Raw genomic sequence first — 20,593 nt, 5'->3', positions numbered from 1 at the left:
ATTATTATTATTATTATTATTATCCATTAATAATATATTGCGCCAAATAACAACATAACCTCAACACTGAGGTCCTTACAACAGAAATGTACGACATAGATCATATGTGCCTTTCATGTTCAGGTTTGTACCATGAAACTGAAGTCCGCTTTAGTAATTGTTTTTCTGTTTTCTTCGCTTTTATATAATTGGATATAACTTTTTTTTTCCAGGCAGAACAAGCAATCTGAATGTCACCTTTGCTTCTGGTGAGTTTTTTTTTTGACAATTCTTTTTTCAATTTACAGACAAAACCATGATCTAAATGATCCTTAGTTGCAGCTCGATTTGAGAGTTAACTGTTAAAATACACATCATGAACAAGCAGAACCACGAGGACATTGCACTTCGTTACTATTAGATTTTATTTTACTCCGTGATACAGTTGGTAACATACAACAAATCGGTACAGAGGCACATTCAGTTCACAGTTAAAAAACAAGAAAGACGGAGACACTGGCGACACTGCTGAGGTTTCTGGTTTTCCACAGAATTCGTACCCATTTTGCATGTTCGCAGGAACATTCGCATAACAGTTGAAACGGGTGATGCCGGCCGTTTCTTTTAGACCATCATTTATTTTGAAATAAAGAGTTCTGTCCTGCACCGAGAGTCTCCAATGTTTACGACCAGATTCTCCACATGAAGTTTCTCTCCACTTGACAAGAGATTTAAATGCTGAGAGAGCTCAATAAAGGTAATGGAGGGAGCAACATGTTCAACATCGAGCATGGAAGTTCTTTTAAAATCCAACTCGGACAGAGGAATGAAACAATAGAACAATTACCGTTAATACAAAAATTAAAAACAAATGCAATATTAATCATGCAAAATAAATAATTCAATTTATTTATTGAATTTATTCCGTTTTTTGTGATCACATTTAAAAAAGAAAAAAACCCAGCCACTTTGTAGTTCATATATGCATCCAATTCATTAAATAACCGGGAAAAGATAAAACACTCAAATTACATTTATGTTTTTTTCTAATAATAGACTATACTTGACTCCCACTCTCAGAAAATACTCTCACATGTTGCACCAGAAAGAGAGAACATGTCCTGCAGCACCTGCCAGGAATGACTCATGAAATGGTCCCGTAAGCAGAAAATCATTTCACTTTTGTGTCAAAAACGTGACAGAAAATCAAAACTATGACATTCTGGTACCGTTTCTATTTTTTCTTTTAAAATGTCTATACAGAAATAAAAGCTCTGCTCTACAATATATTCCTCATTATTGCACTACATGTTCACCTCTTGTAAGCTCAAGATTTCCAAATGGCACAAAGAAGAGAGCTGCACAGACACAGTAGTCTGTAATAGACACACATGCTAGGTTAATACAATTATGTAATATTTGAGGGTAAATAACAGCTCTTGCCTAGTTGTAAGTGGACGATCCACTTTTAACTCCCTCACCTGTTTACCCGATTCACCCTCATCTCTCCTGACCTGCAAGGCCCCAAAGCTTCACAGATTTGCAGTCTTTACTAATTTTCACAGAGCTGCAGCACTGACAGGTTTCCAAAACTAAAAACATACTCTGTAAATTCTTTTCAGTATTTGCTATTTACAGCTACATTAATCATAACATTTTCCCTACATTATGCCACTGATTTGAGGCGACAGATCACAGTATGGGCGGGTGTGAGGGGGGTGGGGGGTGTCGACGGCTGGGTGAAGGGACAGAGAGCTGGCACTATACGGTTTAGTCCCTTTGATTACATGGACATGTGCTCTGGGAGCACGTAGGAGATGTCATCCCAGGGGTGGCGATACAGACCCTGCTTCAGCCTCTTCTGGTCCAGGTAATGTCCTGAGGAAAACCCCAAGGATGGATTGATTGGCATGCAAGGTAGAAATGTGGCAGATGTTACCATGACAGCGTGTCTACAGAAATAACTCACCAATAAATCCCATGCTGCGTCCCAAGACAAAGATGCCATTCAGAGCGCCGATTTCCACAAACTCATCCGCTTCATCCCTGTGGTGGAACGATGGAGGAAGGAGGAGGAAGTCAAATTGAAAACAGAATCTACTCAATGTAGGCACAAGATTTTTTTGACAATATGGGAAAAATCCAGACAGATGCTTGTAAATTCGGCTCAAAATTACTCCAAAAAACAAGGATCGTTTGTTTTTTTTATTCTTGTGAAAGTCTCGGTATTCGAAGACACTGGCTCACCGTGTAAATCCACCACAAGTCCTGAGCAAGTCCACAAATGCCACACCAATGAAGCCGTCCACATTCAGGATCAAGTTGGGTTTCTAAATTGACACGGACAGAAACAAGACCATTTAATATAAAAAAAAAAAAAATATAAAAAAACCCGATATTTATTATTTTGTGAAAGCTCTTAAAGTTGAAATTGTTACCTTAGAGGTGGTGATCTTTTCTACATCCAGAGCGTAGTCCAGCAGCTGGGTGGAAGGGAAATGCTGCTTCACAAAGTCCTTCAGGATCTGAACTCTCATGTCTGGATTGTTAATCTGGGGAAGCAAAAAATTTAAAATTCCCTTCATTCATAATCTTCCCTCTCAAATATAAATTGTTTCCCCTCTCTCTCCAGTACTTGGTTCCCTTTTTTTTTTTTTCCTAATGTTATTTTATGAAAATATGTCACTCACCGACTTGACCCTGTGTCCGATGCCCATAATCAGCTTGCCATCCTTCTTCATCTTGTTGACAAACTCCATTGGCAGCATGCCGCTATCAAAGGCTTTGCTGAACTGCTTTGCTGCAGCATCCAGAGCACCTCCGAAGCGGTCACCCTAAAAAAAAAAAAGGAAAGACAAAGTTTGCTCGCTTTTGCAAATCTGCGAATCAATGAAATGACTGCATCACAGGTTGAAGCGTCTTACGATGGTGAGGAGGCCGGAAGTGAGGCTGGAGATGAGATCTTTGCCAGCTCGGGCACAGACAATAGTGTTGTGTGCACCAGAGACAGCAGGGCCGTGATCCGCCGTCACCATGAGGCACATCTCGATGAACTGGCAGGCATACCTCGGCAGCCTGCGGACAAAGTGGTGAAACGAAACATATGTGGTTCAAAGAATTCTTTATATAATTAGCTAATGGGCTAAGAGGCTGACCTCCTCTGGAACCAAAGCAGCCCCAGAGTTCCCCCCAGGCCGATTTCCGACTTGAAGACCTCAGTGATGGGCATGCCGGCGTAGATGAGCTCCTGACCTCTCTCGTCACAGATGCTGGTCATGAAGGAGGCTGGCTTACGGATCAGACCGAGCTCCTGCACGGCAAACGGATGAGAAAACAACGTCATCTGTCTTATACGATTTGGTTCAGTGCGTTTTGTGCTCTTCTCATGAGCTATACTGATTTTATAAAAAAAAGGGCTGGCAAACTCACTCGTGCCCAGGAGTAATCCATTGGTACAGTGGGAGGAGGCACCTCTTCCGCTGGCTGAATAACGCCTTTGGCAACGAGGTCATCATACACAGATCTGCACGGAGGGAAATGACAAAAAAAACATTTAGCAAAACAACACTACAAAACTCATCTGTAGAGGATGGCCTGAGGAATTTATCTATGCATGATAAACTAAAAGAGTGAACATGGCTGCGCACTGACATGATGATTTCTCCCAGCTCATCAAAGCTGTTGGGGACGAACGCGCCAGCCTCCTTCAGTGCCTTGTTCTTAGCCACTGCCGTCTCTGAGGCCTGGTTGGCACAAGCTCCTGCGTGGCCGAACTGAACCTGAGCAGGGGGGAGAAGAAATTCAACGCGTCTCAGAAAAACAGCCATCCATTTCTCATGATGCAGCTGTAGAGTCTAGAGCTGCCATCTTACTTCTGAGGAGAACATGGTGGCACAGGTGCCGATGCACCAGCACACCACTGGCTTTGTGATCCGGCCCCGTTTAATACCCTGGCAGATCTTGTATTCCTCCGTGCCGCCGATCTGTTAGAAGACAGACATACAGGATGTAGCGATCGATAGCCGTTCAAAGCTCCAGGCGCCAACATGTGAAGTTTTTTTTTTTTTTTCTTCCCCCCTTCCCCTCACCTCTCCCAGGACAACAATCATCTTCACTCCAGGAGTGTCCTGGTAGCGCAGCACGTGGTCGGTAAACACAGAGCCTGGGTATCTGCAGAGGAGGCCAAAGTCATGCAGCAGCTCAAACACACACACAAGCTTAAATACTTGCAGAGAGACGACGGCAACCACGCACCTGTCCCCTCCGATGGCCACACCTTCAAACACGCCATCGGTGGTGCGTGAGATGATGTTGTTGAGCTCATTCGACATGCCGCCTGAGCGGGACACGTAGGCCACGCTGCCTGGACGATAGAGCTTGGAGGCCAGGATGTTATCCAGCATGCCTCCTGTGTTCCCGATCTTAAAGCAGCCTGGTTTGATTCCTCCAACCTGGATTTAAAAAAAAAAAAAAAAAAAAAAAAACACATGGCGGTTTTCTCTGATAAAAAGAAATCCTGAGAAATCTCACGAGAGGGGAAGCAACACTAACAGTGGCTGGTCCGATGATGGTGATGCCCTTCTCATCCGCTGCCTTGATGATCTTCCTTGTGTGGGCTTCTGGGATTCCCTCAGCAATGATGGCAATGGTGTGAATCTAAAAGCAATTCAATAGAAAGGCTTAACGATAGAGCCTTTTTTTTTTTTTTTACTTTTGACAGCTTGCAGATGCTGCAGGAGGGTACTCACCTGTGGGTACTGCATGGTCTCTATGGTGCTATCAAAGGCCGAACGCAGAGAGGCGAAGTTGATGAGCACATCCACATCTGGGTGCTTCTTCATGGCATCGCTCATGTTCTTATACACAGGGATGAGGATCTCTTTATGCCCCCAGTAGAACTTCTGTTTGTGGTCTCCACTGGAGGGCAGCCAAGAGGAAAAGTATTACAGTTTACTCAATGTGCAATAAAAGAGCCACGATACCCGACTGCAGACCAAAGTAAACACAAAGTGAAGAGGAAGGACAGACCACACTTACGTGAAGGGGTAGACCATAGCGGCGACAGATGGCTCCTCTCTGGAGCAGACGTAGTCAAAGTCCAGCATGCCCTGCACGGCCCTCGTCTGCATGCCCCACACCAGGGACTTTGTGTGTTTGCTGAAGAGGGCGGTTGCTTTAGCTGCAGGGAAAGGAAAGCGGTTACAAAACTGAATGAAAGGTGACTAAGATGGATGAGCCCTGTGGAAGCGTTGGGAGTGAAAAGGCCAGTTCTGCCATCAGTTTGATTAAAGCAGAGAAAGTATTCCATCACCACAAAGCAGGACAGTTAAGGGGTGTGGGATCGTCAGCATAACGTGTGAGACAGTATATAAAAAAAATAAAAAAAACAGTGTTACTTTTTATTCCAATGGGATTGAAGTGCAGAGACTTCTTGCTGTCCAAAGAGGGAGCTAAAGTACTCAAACTCAACCATGCACAAGCACAAGGCTTCTATCAACCATGCAATCCAACAGTGGACCAGTGAACGGAAATAGATCAAAGCTTCAGCTTTCATAGTGCAAAGATTTCCCAGTGCAACGGTGTGCGTGTGTTTTCTCACCAGCAGGAGCTCCAGTTTTAGCCTTCTTGGCTGGTGAGCTGTCAACTTTGGCTCTGTTTTCAGAGAAAGATGCTGTTCTGCTGGATGCTGGGGTCTGGAAATGGCAAGGAGGGGGAGGGGGAGGGGGGGAATCATAAATTGTTTATTCTGCTACGTCCTAATGGAGGACAGGTCTGCTGAGAAATGATCTGCTTTAACTGTAAAAACTGGCAAAACAGAGTTCCTTTTGTATCTTATAAGCTTGATAAAGGATCAGGGCAGCCTGATTTTATGAGACATCACCTGCACATAATAAACAGTAAGTTTTATTGTTCCTGACTTTTTGTGCTGTTGGCTACACAACTAAAGCTTTGTGAAGGATGACGAACAAGGTTTCAGTGCTTTGAGCTTTCATTCAGTTGTAAGCTAAAAGCTGTCTCAAAAAAACTGGTCCTGGAATCCCATAAAAATAAATGCTTTTGTATAATTCCCACTTTGTCTGTTCTATGTTGCACAATTCCATTATATAAAGCAAATTCCATTGCTTGATATTTTGTCATGCTATATCTACCTCTACATTTGCAGCAAACGGAAAAATACATGCACACATGTACGCACACGCACACACACTCTGCTGAAATCCTTTGCACTGCACATTCCTAATGGATGCCTCAGGAGGCCGCTGCGTTGCACTACTGTCTGGACTATTCGAGTGAGAGCAGCCCACAATGTCCCGCAGTGCTCTTACACAAAAGAGCTACTGGGCTTCTGATAATCTGGTTCACTAAAAAGGACAAGACAGTAATGACTTGAGACAGAGGCTGTGGCACGCAAGTCTTACTCTCACTCTGCCAGTGAATTACACCGCAGCACTGGTGGAGCTGATGGTGTAAATACACGGCACTGTGAACTGACACGACATCACGACAGCCTGTTTGCCTCCGTTGTGTGTCATACCGACGAGCTGCCGGAGTTGAGGAGGAAGTTGGCAGTGTGGGCAGCAACAGGGGGTTCGTTGGGGATCGGCTTGTGACCCAGTGCCATGCCGACAATGGCAGTCATGTGGGTTTCTGTGCCGAAGACGTGGATCGGGATCCCGGTGGTCTTTCCTGGGAGAAGGAACGGTGTCGGAATCAAATTAAGTACGGTGCTTGCAGACAAAATGCACCCAAGACATGCATTCTTATATTTGAATTTACAAAATAACAGGATGAGCATACCAACTTCTCCCATCACTCGGAGACCCTCCTGGTAGTTCGGGCCTCCGCGGCGGACAAATATGGTCACTTCATGTTCCTTCAGTGGCACCTGATAGTCTCTGATAGCTCGAACGATCCCCTGAAAGAGACAAGGAAATGCCAAATGCATGATGGCCTTCTCTGGAGCCCGTGTTTGATTTGTCCCTTCTGGGCTACTGTAGAAACACAGCGGTATAACACGGTGGGCTCCGTGGGAGAGGACCGGCTCCCTATGTAGATATAAAGAGCTCATTCTAAGGTAGTGAAAAATAATTTTAAATATTATATTCCATCTGTGCCCCCTGAATCCTACACACTGACCCTCTATGTAAACAAAGTACATGTGATACTGTACCTTAAATGTTGCTGCAACATTGGTGAAGTTTGCAATGCTTCCTCCAATGATCAAAACCTTTCCTGAAACACATCATTATGGAAAGATTTTACATTTAAAGCCCAAAAAAACAAAAAAACATAGTTAGTACAGAGAGAAAAATTTGACATTTTCCTACCATCAGTGTGCTTCTCTCTCGTCATCAGAGACAAGATGGTCTTGGCATAGTCATAGGTCTGCTGTTCGCTCGGCGCTCCCGAATACTCCCCGTAATTGGCCAGCTCGTTGACCCCGCCCAGGTCACAGATTGTGTCACTAGGAGAAGGTTACATCGGTCACTCGCAGGGAGAAAAGTAACCACAGGTGGGCATTTCTTTTCAGCTTAAACTATGAACACAACTTTAGAAAGAAATTAAACTCCAAAATGCTTCCAATAAAATTCTCTGCATCTATTTTCAGTTAAGACTAAACTGTAAACAGAAAGACTTAACAGTGCACAGGGGGAATAATTAGTCATGGCTGATGTGTCTGCATGTCACGCTTTGCATCCCCGACAGACGGCAGAGCTCGGAGACACTGCATTTTCCTCCAGACTCTCACTAAAACGGCAACATCAAGGAATCTAATTTAGCAGGCAGCCGAACGGGCGAGTCCGAGCTGGTGCATCATCAGTCTCACTGCTGCATCACCGCCGTACTCTCCTGATGCTGAATCCAATTAGTGGAATCCATATAATGAGGAGTTTAGGGACAATTTAGGCAAACAGACTAAAGACACAAAGACTCTGGTGTCTCACTTATTCAGGCTTCGTTCTGTGACTGGTCACCTGTACACCACTGAAGCTCCTCCTCCCGCCACCATGGTCCAGATTCTGCCTCGAGGGTTGAGCAGAGTCAGTTTCAGGCTGGCTCCACTCTTGGCATCGAGGTCGGCGATGTAGGCTTCCTGAAAAAAACACAAAAAAAAACAACAACAGAAGGAAAAGGTCAGTGAGGAGGTGAGAGAAGGGCTAAATGAACTCTAAAGAGGGAGGTGGCGGGTGAGTGCAGCACTAATCAGAACAGGAGCTACACAAGCACCTCTCCATGTGGCTGCAATTTATTTGAATTTTTTGGGGGTTTTTTTGCTTGTAGTGATTGTGAAGGGCCATTAATTGGAAACACTGTTTACATGTTAGCAGTGACAGTGGAAGCGATCCACATCAGAGGTTGTTTGTGACCGTCAGGGTCACAGCTGGTGGCGGCGAGTAATCAAAGGCACCCGCTGTCCCTCATCTCCACTCTCGACTCACAACAGCCCAATTAGACCCGGCCGTCTGCTGCACAGACAGACAGTCTGTCTCCCAGCAGCTCCCACGCGTGTCAGCCAATACAGACACAACATCCTGTATGCACACAAAACCTGTACGGACTCATTTATTTATTTTCAGCCGCAATACGTTCACTACCGAGCGCTGCCATGGGGGTTATTTGGAGGACGATGTTTAATAGTAGGAGTAGAAAATTAAGATTTTAATGAAGTCAATTTATATAGATCTTCATCTACAAATATTTGATCATGTTTATCTTAATATTCTTGAAAGAACATTAATATTCCTTTATATTTCTTCTTTCATTTAAAGTATAGTTTCTAAAATAAATAAATGATCACAGTTTCAAGGTTTTCTTTTGAAAAAAAAAAAACCCAAAGCATTTCATACATCTTATTACAAAATATCAAGTAGAAATAATATATCCCCCAATTCATTATGCACAGGTATATTCCCTGGCGACCTTTAGTTGAGGCCTGCTTCCTCTCCAGAGTGACCTGAAGTCATAAAGGCTGACTAATTATGATTAAGGTGTGTTCTTACTACTCTTAATTACTTCTCAACGAGTTTCCCCTCATTAAACCCACTAAAACAAATTTTATTTTCTCCTTAAGGGTGACACAAAGTTCCCAGAATGCATCACAGTTGACAATATCCACCTCGTGTAATTCAGGCATGTGGAAGGACACCACAAGAGGTCTGGGCCACAGTTTACTTCTAACAGTGATTTGATTTAAATCAAATTTAGATTTTATCACTTGAATTTATCTAATAACATTTCATGATATTAGAAAATTACAGATTGATGTTCTACTGACTGAAAAACCTAACACCAGGTGATGAGAAACACTCCAAGGTTACCGCCTCAGTAAGTGTTTTTCCTCACTACAGAACGACACCGGCTATTTAACGATGACAAACTAAAAAGTGACGCGGCTCCATCTCTCCGGTCCTCCCTCACCTCGGGATAGGCCTCCCTGCCGAAGGGTGGAGGGAACTCCACATCACCCCACTTGGCCTTGCAGATGTAGTCAGCTGTCGCGTCGATCTTAGCTGCCATGTCCAGCACGTAAACTCCATCTTTTGTGACCACTGGAGGAGAGCAGAGAAACACGTTAAGATCACCGAGATTCATTACATTAGCAGGAAGCTTGAGCTTCAAACATGTCGTGGGAAAATGAGACTCAGGATCCAATCTCAGACACAGGTGACCCATCGTTTTCTTGCTGTCCTAGCAGGAGGAGGAAAGAGGACGAAGACGGAGAGGATGTGTTCGGACATCAAAGCAGCAGCAGCAGCGCTGACACATCAACAGGACCAGCTGCCGCAGGGCCAATTACTTCATTACAAACACACGCCGCCTTCATCAAACAGCAAAGTGTATGAATTATTTAATGGTTTCCTGCCTCAGTGTTAAAAATGTGCCAAAGTCAACTTCTGCATCTTGGTTTCCACATGATGTTTTATTCTGCGTTGATTGTTTCCTCTCCAATTTCCTTTTGATGTCCCCTTACAATTTCATAATCTGATGACACATTAAATGAACTGCCGCTGGAAGAAGGTACAGATGCAATCATGATAGTCAGAAGCAGCTTGTCATGTTATTGGAGAAAATGAAAACGTACCCACGGGGTTGATCTCCAGGTAAGTGAAGAACAGGTCTTCATACAGGTTGAAGAGTCCAATAATGAAGCTGGTCAGGACCCTGCAGAGACACGTTCAACACACGAGACTCTGGTTGTTGGATTTGTTTCAACAGTGCCAGAACTAACTGGAGACGTCTGGTTACAACATATTAAACTCTCAGCATTAAACATTAAACATTAAACATTCACATTACAGCTGAAACTAAAAGTTAATTATTGAATTGACAGAAAAGTTATTGGCAACTATTTTAAGGAAATTGATTCATAATTTGAGTCACATTGCAAGCAGAAGTGCCAAACGGTTGTTGGAACCAGCCTCTTAAATCCACTCTGGGAAATTAAAATGCATTTTTCACAATTTTCTGTCATTTTGTGGCCATATAATAATTGATTAGGTAATTCACCTGTAACTGTGTAATGTGCAGAATAACTGTAACTTTGAAGAAGAACGTAAACATTAACTTGTCAACTAAACACACAAAAGCAAAAACACACCCATTTAATTACCTTCTAATCATTCACAGTACTTCAATACAAAACTCGTTAATGCATACATCATTTTTACTCTTTGTTTTGAAGTTGATCTGCAGTGTTTATTTCCATATTTTAAACACTTTAATTTAGATACAATTCAACATTCTTAATTTGTATTTATATATTCCATTTATGTTTTTGGACTTTGACTCAGCTGCCAAACCAAATTTCACTTTGAATAACAACAAAATCAGCATCAGTATACATTAAGGAAGTGTTCCCGTTCAGCTGCCTGCCTTCTATCTATGTCTGTGCAGAAGCAGTTATAATTTCCAACATAATTCGAACTATGACAAATTACACGTAATGTCACAAAAGGATGGTCGAGGCTCAACCGAACTGGCTGCAGAGATTTGTTGTAAGAGAAAGAAACATTTAATTTGCTTCCTCCATCACATGTCAAAACAGAGAAATGAGGAGTTGCTTTGGGGGGGGGGGGGGTGCAGAGAGGCAGTATTTTTGCTCCCCTGTCCTGCCTTGTCAGTTGTCCCGGCAGCTCGGCGCCTTCGTAACCACATCAGACTCTTTGTCAGGACACCTCGTGGCCCCTGTGGGGGGGAGAACTGCACCCCAAAACCGGAGTGACTCAGCTGTCCACTTGCGACGGGAGGGCAGGAGGACCGGACAAAACGCTGCTCTTGTTTTCAGTCTGGAGTGCGTGGGGAGAGGAGGTGAGCTGGGGGAGGCAGAGGGATTTCTGGGGCGGCTTCCTCAATGTCAGCCAAGACAGCGAGTCGGGCCAAAATCTGCTGCCACAAGAGCACCGTTGGGGAGATTGATGGGAAGGGTTGGCGGAGGGTGAGCCACTGTATCATTCCCATCAAAATAAACGGACGTGCTCTGAATGTGGCTGTGGTGTTTAAAAAAAAACAACCAAAAAAAAGGCAGAGGGGGGGGAGGCTGATCGAATGGAGGCACAGCCAAGGAGGGAGTTTGTCATCCGTCTAATGGAAACCCTCTGTCCATCTCCCGCTCCCCCAACGTTTACTGCCAATATGAAAGTGTTCTCTCCTGCTTCATTTGTACGCCGCGTCTCACTGCTGGTCAGAGATTAATTATGTAATGGAACATGCCCACGTTTTAGCCTGTTTTTGTCTTCTTTTTTTTTTTTAGCATTAGAGTACAATACGATCCGTCTACTGTGATGATGCAGCAGCATGGTGGTGATAAAATGCATGAGTTCTTACAGTAAATGTCACAAATCGTGAAAGACTTTTGTGGGACAACAAATCACCGCAAGTACGCATATTCATATTTGCCTTTTCCTCTTCAAATTAACCAAAACGTTCAATGAAGAAACTTTTAACAACACTTTGCAAATACGAGCTCCGACAAAAAGGGACACTGCATAAAAGCTGGCATGCTATAAAGACCTGACCCCTGCATGAGCGTCCATGTTGTGTTAAAGGCTAAATATGCAGCAGATGGACACAATAACAGAGACCTTTGTCAAGGTTAATACCATCTAATATCATACGCAAACTAGAATTCCCACCTCTGCCAACCAGGAAGTGCACTGCACACGAGTGCATGGCCAGAGTCACATGACATACTGTATGCAGGGAAGACTTTGAAAGCATCCTTGTACGTGTTCACGCGTTAGGCCAATGGCAGTAGACGATGCTTTCAATATAGATGTTGCTGCAAAGAAGCTACAAACCCTAAAACATGGACGCTGTGCACACATCTTCATCCCAACAGCACTGAAGCTCTGCACATACCCTCCCCGTTACTTTTCCGTGCAAACTCACGCTTTCTTGTCGTTGGAGACGTGAGTCAGCAGTGCTTTCTTCACCAGGTCTTCGCTGATCTTTTCATTCACCCCAATCAGCAGCTTCTGCGCCTTGGCATCCACATCTCCCACATCCACCCCTCCCTCATGGTGAAACAGCACGTGGTCGCCCTCCCGAGTGGCGTAGACGCAGACGTAGAACTCCTCCTCCTGAACAATGGGCCGTTAAAATGACGTCCATTAATAAACGTCTCTTTACCAGACATCAGATTTACCAGTGTGGCTAATATCAGTTGACGGTAGTAATACGATACACACAAGGCATCTAGAAGTTGAGGTGTGAATATGAATATGTGTAATGAGGGATTTACCTGCTTGTGGGGGACAAATGGCTCAATCAGGAAGTTCTTGAGGACGCCTTTGGCTTTGCCCACCTGTGAATCATCAATAAAAGAGTTTTCTTAGGTGGAGTTGATTAAAAAAAACAATTTTTTAAAATACTGTTCTGAAAAAAACAACAAATTGTCACAGACTTCCACAGGTCAAAAAAATAAGAAAAGAATCCACAGCATCTTTCTGGTCTGCAAACAATGGATGTTTTTAATTGCTTGAAAATTGCATTACTGTCCAAGTTCTTTTTCAGACACACTATATTTACTGTGGGAGGAGGCGACAACAATGTCCATGAAATTGAAAGAAAAATCAGGCAAAATTGAAAAGCGCACACTTGACACAAGCTAATTGAGATTTAAAAAGAAAAAGAGGAAATGCTGTCATGTAGAACTCCAGGCGAAGCCGCGCTAACACAGCCACAGCTCATTTGGTGCGAGCTGTCACTGGTCCTCTATTAAAGGCCAACAGGCACAGAGGCACCAGGGACTGGCCGAGAGCAGCCAGCCGGAGAGAAAGGAGAGAAAAAATAAAAAAGGGCGAGACGAAAAGCTATCCGATTGAAAAACCCACAAGGGGCTCAGCCCTATTCAGATGAATAAAATGACACGTATGTTGTTCTCTCCCTGAGAAAAACAGAAAGCCATTCATGTTAAGAAATCCATTTGTATCTGAAGGCTTTCATTTAACCGTTTGCAGCTTTCTGACCTGTAAAACCAAGACTGTTGTATGAAACTGCAGATTTATTCTACTGTAAATTAGCTGATGACACCATAATGACTTGTGGAAAAATGTATTCACTTTGTATGTTAATGAGAGAAGCTGAGGCTTTTTGAATGGGAATCTATTGGAGCCAGAGGTTTTTCATAGTCAGCCCCTTGTGGTCCTCAGTGGTATTGCACTTTAAGGCACTTCTACATTGGTTTTACTTGTCAGACCTAAAGACTACGTACATTTCTACATACAGTCTATGCTTGAAACGTGTTGCGAGTCATGCAGCTGCGTCACTTCTCTGAGACACACGATTGTCATTACTTATGTGACCGCTAGAGGTCGCTAAACTTTAAAACGCAACTGTGGGTGGTAATATGCTGCTTGCACCAAAAGACCTATGCCTCCAATAGCGGTGGAGACATTTCACTCCAAACCATGAATTGTACCCACTTTGTAGCTGATGCAGACAAAACTGTAGCGAGGTGTGATAACGGTGGGACATAAACCAGGAAAAGTACGTACAAAAAGGTTTGGCATTCCCAAAAAAACAGGAGGATTCATTCTCTGATTTCCCGTCAAACACAACTCTCTTTGAAATCACTTGACACGGATAAATAAAGCCATTACTCTACTGACTTGTGTTTCTCTTTAGAGAACAATAAAGATGAATGAAGATGACGGTGCAGCTGAAATACTGCACCGGCTGTCCACAATACAGCAGTGGCTGTTTTCTTCTTGTTATTTACTGCCACCAGTAGCTGACAGTGACATCTAATCTGCGAGGAGACACATCTGTGCGATCACAGCCCCGCGACGCACAAACACACTCCTCCTCAATGCTTTACGAACCACCTCTTCTGTCTCTCCGCAACTGGCTTCTAGGTTTATGAGGCAGAGCCGCGTCTCAGTGCTACCGTGATGGATCTTTTGTGGATAAATGGACTTCGCTGGCAGCACTCGTCTCAGCTGACTGGACAGATTTACTACCAGCAACACCCGACGGTGAAGTCAGCTGCAGTCTGGGCAGTTCTTAAGGAAAACACACATCATGCAAAAAATCGCACACGAAACAGGCGAGGACGGTGAAGGGAAGGACGACAGGAGGAGGAGGAGGAGGAGGAGGGCCTGAATAAAGCAGTAGTATTGATTGGAGGGGAGTTCAGCAAAGTGCACTCCACTCAAACAGACGGGGGCGGGGAGGTTGGAGGTAATAATTGCCCGAGAGACGGCAGAGGAGGAGGGGGCGGATCGGATGACGTACCGTCGTCTCCCTCATGAGCCGGGGCTTGAGCCACTCTCTGACGCCGTTCAGGTCCAGGTTGACGCCGACCAGACCGAGCTTCCCTCGCCTCTTGATCAGCTGATCCGGCTTCACCACCAGCCGCTGCGGGAGGAAGATCAAACGGTCTCCGTGTTACCGACAGGCTTCGACACTCAAAAGGCATCGCACACTGGCATTTATGTTTTCAGACGCTAAGCAGGAAGGCCGGAGTAGATTTTACACTTTATTTTATTTAACACCATCTATAGTTACCTGGCATCTCATTGAACAACATATTTTAAAAAGGCAGTAAATCTGGAATCAATGGAGTAGGACGCCTCTAAATATGATATTTCATCATTTCTTAAAAGCCGAACATGAGAATTAATTGAAACTGTCATTAAAATGTCAGATTTTATTATTAATATTTCACAGAGATAAGTCATTACTCATAATTAACTTTCTTTAGAAATTGGAAATATAATAACTATACACAAAATTTAAACTTTAAAATCAATAGTTTTTAGACATTCTTGATGAATAATTTTCATTTTTGCATGAAGTGCAATTTCATAAACGTAACTGTTTGCTTGCTATTTATTCTGGTAATCTGAGTATTTTTTGGTTCTTGACTCTCGTCCTGATAAAACAAACAATTTGAAGATTTTAGCTTCGGTTTTTATACAATGTTTCAGAACTTTATCAAAACGATAACTGGCATGTGGATTGAAAAAAGATTTTTAGTTGCAGCCTTAAATTCAACCGACGTGAAATCTGTTTTCAGAGTGAAACAAATGTTTCAAAGTAAATCACTAAACAGAAATCCAGCATGAGAATGTGCTCCGTGTTTAAAGCTCATGCACGGAGGTTCTGCTCGTCGTAAATCAGATATTTGCTCATGTCATGTCACATTGTGTCCTGGGTTCATCAGCAAATTCTCGTTTCCCAAATAACATTTAGCCACCGAAAGAGGAGACGAACTTTATTTAAGCCAGAAGCTCTCATCCATCGACCGTCCCAACGTGACGCAAATGCAAAGTCGCATCCAGCCGTCGCCGGCACTTTCCATCCAATTGCTAGTGAGATAAAGAGAATGATTTATGACAGAGGAGCCATTACGATCTGGGTGCTCGCCAGTGAGCAAAAGGAAGAGAGGGTCGAGGGTGAAAGTTAATGCAATTTCCTAATCAATTCTCCTGCAGCGCACATCTCCGTGGATCTGCCCGCCGCATCCTGCCGGTACCTTCCAGATGAAAACCTTCAGACGGGCAGAATGACATTTTATCCTGCGAGATGACTAACGGAATGATTCAATTATCTTCTATTACGGCCCGTCTATCTGCGACTGCTATGAAGGGGTTAAAAAAAAAAAAAAACCTGCTCTGTACCTGCTGAACTTTGTGCTTTTGGAGGGCGTGGCAGATGAGAATTTCTCTACGTGTTCCAGTTCTCTTCTGCTTTTAGTTTGTGTCATTTCCACCGAGAGCGTAACAGAACTGATGGATCCCTCCTGTCTGTGACTTCAGCTAACAAGCACCAAGAGACCACTCTGCTGCCAGCCTAAGTAATTGTCTCTGTAAAAGAGGAGATCATTTTCCACAAGCTTAAAAGGAGCCTGTGCTTTAGAGATTCACGGTCTATTAATCAGAGCTATAACAAACAGACTGAACGCCATTTTACGTCATCATCCACATACAACCGGTCCTCCTCGTCTCACCTCTGTGAGGAGCCACGGGTGCTCTTGAGCCAGGCGGTCCAAGTCGGTCTCGGCCGTCACGTTGGCATAGCGGAACCGGTTCTGGACGGCCGCCGATGTGCAGATGTTCTTGTAGAGGAACTCCTTTCCCGTCTGTTCGGAGATGGCTTTGGCCGACATGACTGCTCGGGCTACACGGACCTGAGAGGAGGGACAGACGTAGAGAGAGATGAATGAAAATAAAGACGTGGAGAGATGGATGAATGCAGAAAAGCAGACAGATGTTTGACAGAGACAAGAAGTGAGCAGGAGAGCTCAAAAGGGGCAACGCGTGTTCACTGCTTTCCGAATTCATGCAACGATTCCCGTGAAGAATGAGCGCGTTTGATTGGTGCCGTCAGAACTGTCAGGACGCGGGCCGGTAACGAGGAGGTCACTGATTTGTATTTTACATGGGCAATACTACGCAAAATAAGAAAAACTTGACAAAGTGATGCAATGTAGCTTCACAGAATCAAGAGACGGCCAGAAAAACCAGGTAATACAGAAACTGCAGATTCAGGCCTCCTATCTTTTTACACGGTCACATTTTCTGCTCTGCAGTGAAGCTGAATCTAATGTGATCAGCCTGAGTTTGTTTGATCTGAACAGACAGTCAGATCCTACGAAAGCTTCAATGGACTGTGTAGAGATCAGTAAACTCAGGCTGATCATTATTAGCAGAACTACTTGTCATTACTGGCGGAAGTAAAATAAGAAATTACTTGACCCGTAAAAGCGTTCATAGATAAAGTTGTGCCCTTTACACTTTGGTCATAAGGTTTCACTCTATGAGGTCACGTCGACCACGACGAAAACGCAGCTCAACAACAGGACGAAACATTTTGATAATTCATTGCTTTTTTTTTCCTCCCCCTTTTTTCCATACTCATTTCAAGCCAAGTTGCCAAACATCACATCGGTTTGTTTTTGCTTGTCTGTCTCTCGTGACATAGTTGCATACATGTATTTAGGTTTTAAGCCTTTGGTCTGATAAAAAAACAAAAACAAGCAATTTGTTGGCATCACTGTTGGCTTTAAGAAAGTGTGATTGGCATTTCTTAAAAGGCAAAAAGATGGGAGTGTGTGGGGGGGGGGGGAATCTAAAATCAGCAGATCAAGTTAGAAATGAAAATAACCTTAGTTGCAGACCAGCTGTTGTATTGCTGCATGATTTTTGATGCGAAACTCAGTCACACAGTGCTGGAGAGGATGCTCTAACAGTATGTTGGTAAACACTTTTTCTTTTTTTCCCCCCCTGCTCTTGATTCCCAAAGTCTTTGAAAGCAATCAGCATTGAGAAATGAACCCTATTAAGGCCATAACATACCCGGACCTTCAATAATTAGCACCTCTCGAAGCTTGACCAGTATAGTGTCATGTAACCTTGCAGGGATGGAGTACCCTGCTCTGTCTGTTTGCATGTGCTTCATTAAGCTGAAATCTCAGACATGTTCTCCCTGGGCTCCAGCTGCCATTTCATAACTGGATTAATGGGACTGCCTTTTGGACCTTTCTCATTATTGATCATTGCTGTCCATGAGTCACCGCAGATCTGGTTCCGGGCCAGGCTAATCTTGTCTATCCTGAGCTCATCCAGGTTTCATACATCACCCCATTTCTCTGTGCAACTGGCCTGTCGGAGGTGTTAAATAGCGCTGCTCCACAGCAGCAATAACGCCGGTCCAAATGAATACCATCTGAAAACAGGGGGTGATGGATGGCTGCGGGAGGAGAGCCAAAATAACACACACACACACACACACACACACACACACACACACACACACACACACACACACACACAAGATCTGAATCGGCACAAGTGCACTCCAAGTCAAATGGAACAGACAGTGAGGTGCAACGCACACAACAATCCCTGCATGAACACACACACACACACACACACACACACACACACACACACACACGCACACACACACACACACACACACAGATCTGGAAGCACATTCCCTAGTGAGAAAACATTCAGACAACTCGTTTCATTCATTTACAAACCGGTCAGACAGCACTGGCTTTTCTGGGCAGACATCTACATCTCCATTCAGTGACGACGTCGCCTCGTGACTCAACCGTCCCAGCGAACACCGAAGAGTTTAACGACAATTGTTGTGGACTGAACAGTTCAACTTGTTTTATTATGTTTATTCAAGAGATACAAACACAGAGAGACAACGGAAGTTATTTCAAAGTATACAAAAGGTTATTTCAAGTGATAAAGTGATGTGATTTACCTTGGTTTTGATTAGTTTCTCTCTTTAATAGCTGTAGAAGTGTGTTGCGGTTGCTCGGGTAAATTTCCTCGGCAGTGCAGCTCCTGTCTCGCCGCCTGTGGGGATCAGTGGTGCCGGAGAAAGGAGGTTCCTGCGAGTTTTGTCTCCATCGTTCATCTGCCGATAGGCTGGGCTGATGTTTCCGGCTTCTGATTGGCTCATTCCACACCATGCTCTTTTGCTGCATTCATGGGCTTTGGGAAATATCGCAACACTATAAACGACATGCGAAGGGGCAAATACTTAAACACGACAATGGGAATGTCCGATTATTATTATTATCATTTTTACATATGAAATCAAGATTAAAATGTCTGGGTGCTTAGAGATGATATAAACGCATTTTTCTTATTTGGGATTTCAAAATAAAATTTAGAAAAGATAATATATAATATAATAATTTATTTTGTGCTCTTGCAGGTGATACACTCCTTGCAGCGTCAGAATTAAACATTGATCACATTTCTTACTGAAACGTACGGCATCTCTCCACTGTTTGATGTCTGAAACAAACAAACAAACAAACTTTGCAGTGATTCTCCAGTGATTGAATGTATTAAGTAGATTTATTCATATCAAGAACTTAAATTAAAAAAAAACAAGGCAATGATTTAAATTTAAAAAAATTGTTCCACTACATGTATTTATTTCATATTATGGAATTGATTTCCAAAACTGACCTTATAAAATTAGATACATTGTTACAGAATAAAAGCTTATAATAGTATCCAACATGGTTAAAAAGTATCTTAATCGTGGCAAGATACAAAAGTTACCAGTACACGGATGCATTAGAAGTAGGCCTACCTATCAGATGTCATAGGAAATAACATCAAAGTAATCGGGGTCTGTTTGTCTGCACTTTTACATGTTAAAGTTACAACCAGTAGCATTTTGAATTTACTTGATCATTTTGTTTTAATGCACTTAACCTTTAATTACGTCAGTTAACTGAACTAACTGGGGGAAAAAAACGATTCCAGAGTACCTGAAGGTTTCTCCACAAACCTCACACACGCACCACTAGGGAGAAAAAGGGGCAATTACCCGCCGCTGACGTTGGTTGGTCGTCACTGTTCTCTATGGACCTAGTAAGCAATGAGGAAATCACTTGATCCTGAACACAGCACGTCGAGCTGCGCACAGACCTTTGAATGTGCACTTTGAGATGAACCTTGCCACAAATTAAGTAGAGCAGTAGGTGATGGTCCTTTACCTGTCCTTGGCCCAAAACACTGCCAGTTATTTTTAGATTGAAAGATGCTGTGCAAACATGCATAGCTCCCTTTATGCAGACTGCCCTTCTTGTGTATTTATTAAATTAGAAACAGTTTGTGCAGAAAAGAACAACGTTTTGCTTCTTTTCAGATACCAGGAGCAATATTTGTTTTCCGATTGTGCAGTCGCTCAGCCTGATATGATGCAAAAGTAACCCAATACCAAAATTAGAAGCAGTATTTAAACACAAATGCAATATTAAAGTATGTTGGACTTGGTTGTGTAAAACAGGGAAGTTTTGCAGTGCATCTTTTAGACAGAAAGTGAGTCAACCGAGCAGCTGCCCCATCAGCCGATACTCTGGATAGCTGGCAAATGTTTGGCAGTCGTTTCTGCTGATAACGTTTGTAACATTTATACTTCACCAGATACTTGTGCAAGAAGCTGAAAAGATACCACAGATGTTGCCATCCAGTCTGTGATGGTGTTAGAAAATGCAACATTTGGAGCTTGGTGAAGGGGGTATGCATGCGCTGAAGGCAATTCTATACCACTGGATAGGAAGTTATTTTGAGATTAGTAAACACCACCTCACCCCAAACCCCACCAGTTAAGTTTTATCTCCAGCAGT

General features: G+C 43.4%; 1 protein-coding gene across 1 annotated transcript; it reads right to left on the bottom strand.

Annotated features, from left to right (window-relative positions):
- Window positions 1–386: 386 nt before the first annotated feature.
- On the bottom strand, window positions 387–18,806 carry aclya (ATP citrate lyase a). The gene is made up of 28 exons (XM_069709034.1): window positions 18,706–18,806; window positions 16,433–16,612; window positions 14,716–14,838; window positions 12,722–12,784; window positions 12,370–12,560; window positions 10,064–10,143; window positions 9,400–9,530; window positions 7,956–8,074; window positions 7,308–7,444; window positions 7,151–7,212; window positions 6,778–6,895; window positions 6,515–6,666; window positions 5,579–5,672; window positions 5,017–5,158; window positions 4,728–4,896; window positions 4,531–4,635; window positions 4,234–4,430; window positions 4,068–4,149; window positions 3,852–3,962; window positions 3,631–3,758; window positions 3,409–3,502; window positions 3,135–3,289; window positions 2,904–3,054; window positions 2,670–2,813; window positions 2,418–2,531; window positions 2,227–2,309; window positions 1,949–2,025; window positions 387–1,857 (listed from the first exon to the last, which is right to left on the bottom strand). Exons 2-28 carry the CDS (start codon window positions 16,589–16,591, stop codon window positions 1,763–1,765), a joined length of 3,276 nt encoding a protein of 1,091 aa, XP_069565135.1. The 5' UTR covers window positions 16,592–16,612; window positions 18,706–18,806; the 3' UTR covers window positions 387–1,762.
- Between the last annotated feature and the right edge of the window lie 1,787 nt (window positions 18,807–20,593).

Source organism: Brachyistius frenatus, unplaced genomic scaffold (assembly GCF_029030835.1).
Source record: "Brachyistius frenatus isolate BFR_SWC_R1_liver_20210118 unplaced genomic scaffold, ASM2903083v1 Contig_80, whole genome shotgun sequence".
In the NCBI taxonomy this organism is placed as follows: domain Eukaryota; kingdom Metazoa; phylum Chordata; class Actinopteri; family Embiotocidae; genus Brachyistius; species Brachyistius frenatus.
The sequence above is the reverse complement of the archived record's forward strand: the minus strand, read 5'-3'. Positions and strand labels throughout refer to the sequence as shown.

Bases quoted from the DNA above. Each gene is read 5' to 3' on its own strand.
- aclya (XM_069709034.1), bottom strand. From the start codon at position 16,591: ATGTCGGCCAAAGCCATCTCCGAACAGACGGGAAAGGAGTTCCTCTAC. The intron at 3,963-4,067 runs GTGAGGGGAAGG...GTCTTCTAACAG, and splicing joins TGATTGTTGTCCTGGGAGAG to ATCGGCGGCACGGAGGAATA. The intron at 3,503-3,630 runs GTCAGTGCGCAG...CCCTCCGTGCAG, and splicing joins GAGCTGGGAGAAATCATCAT to ATCTGTGTATGATGACCTCG.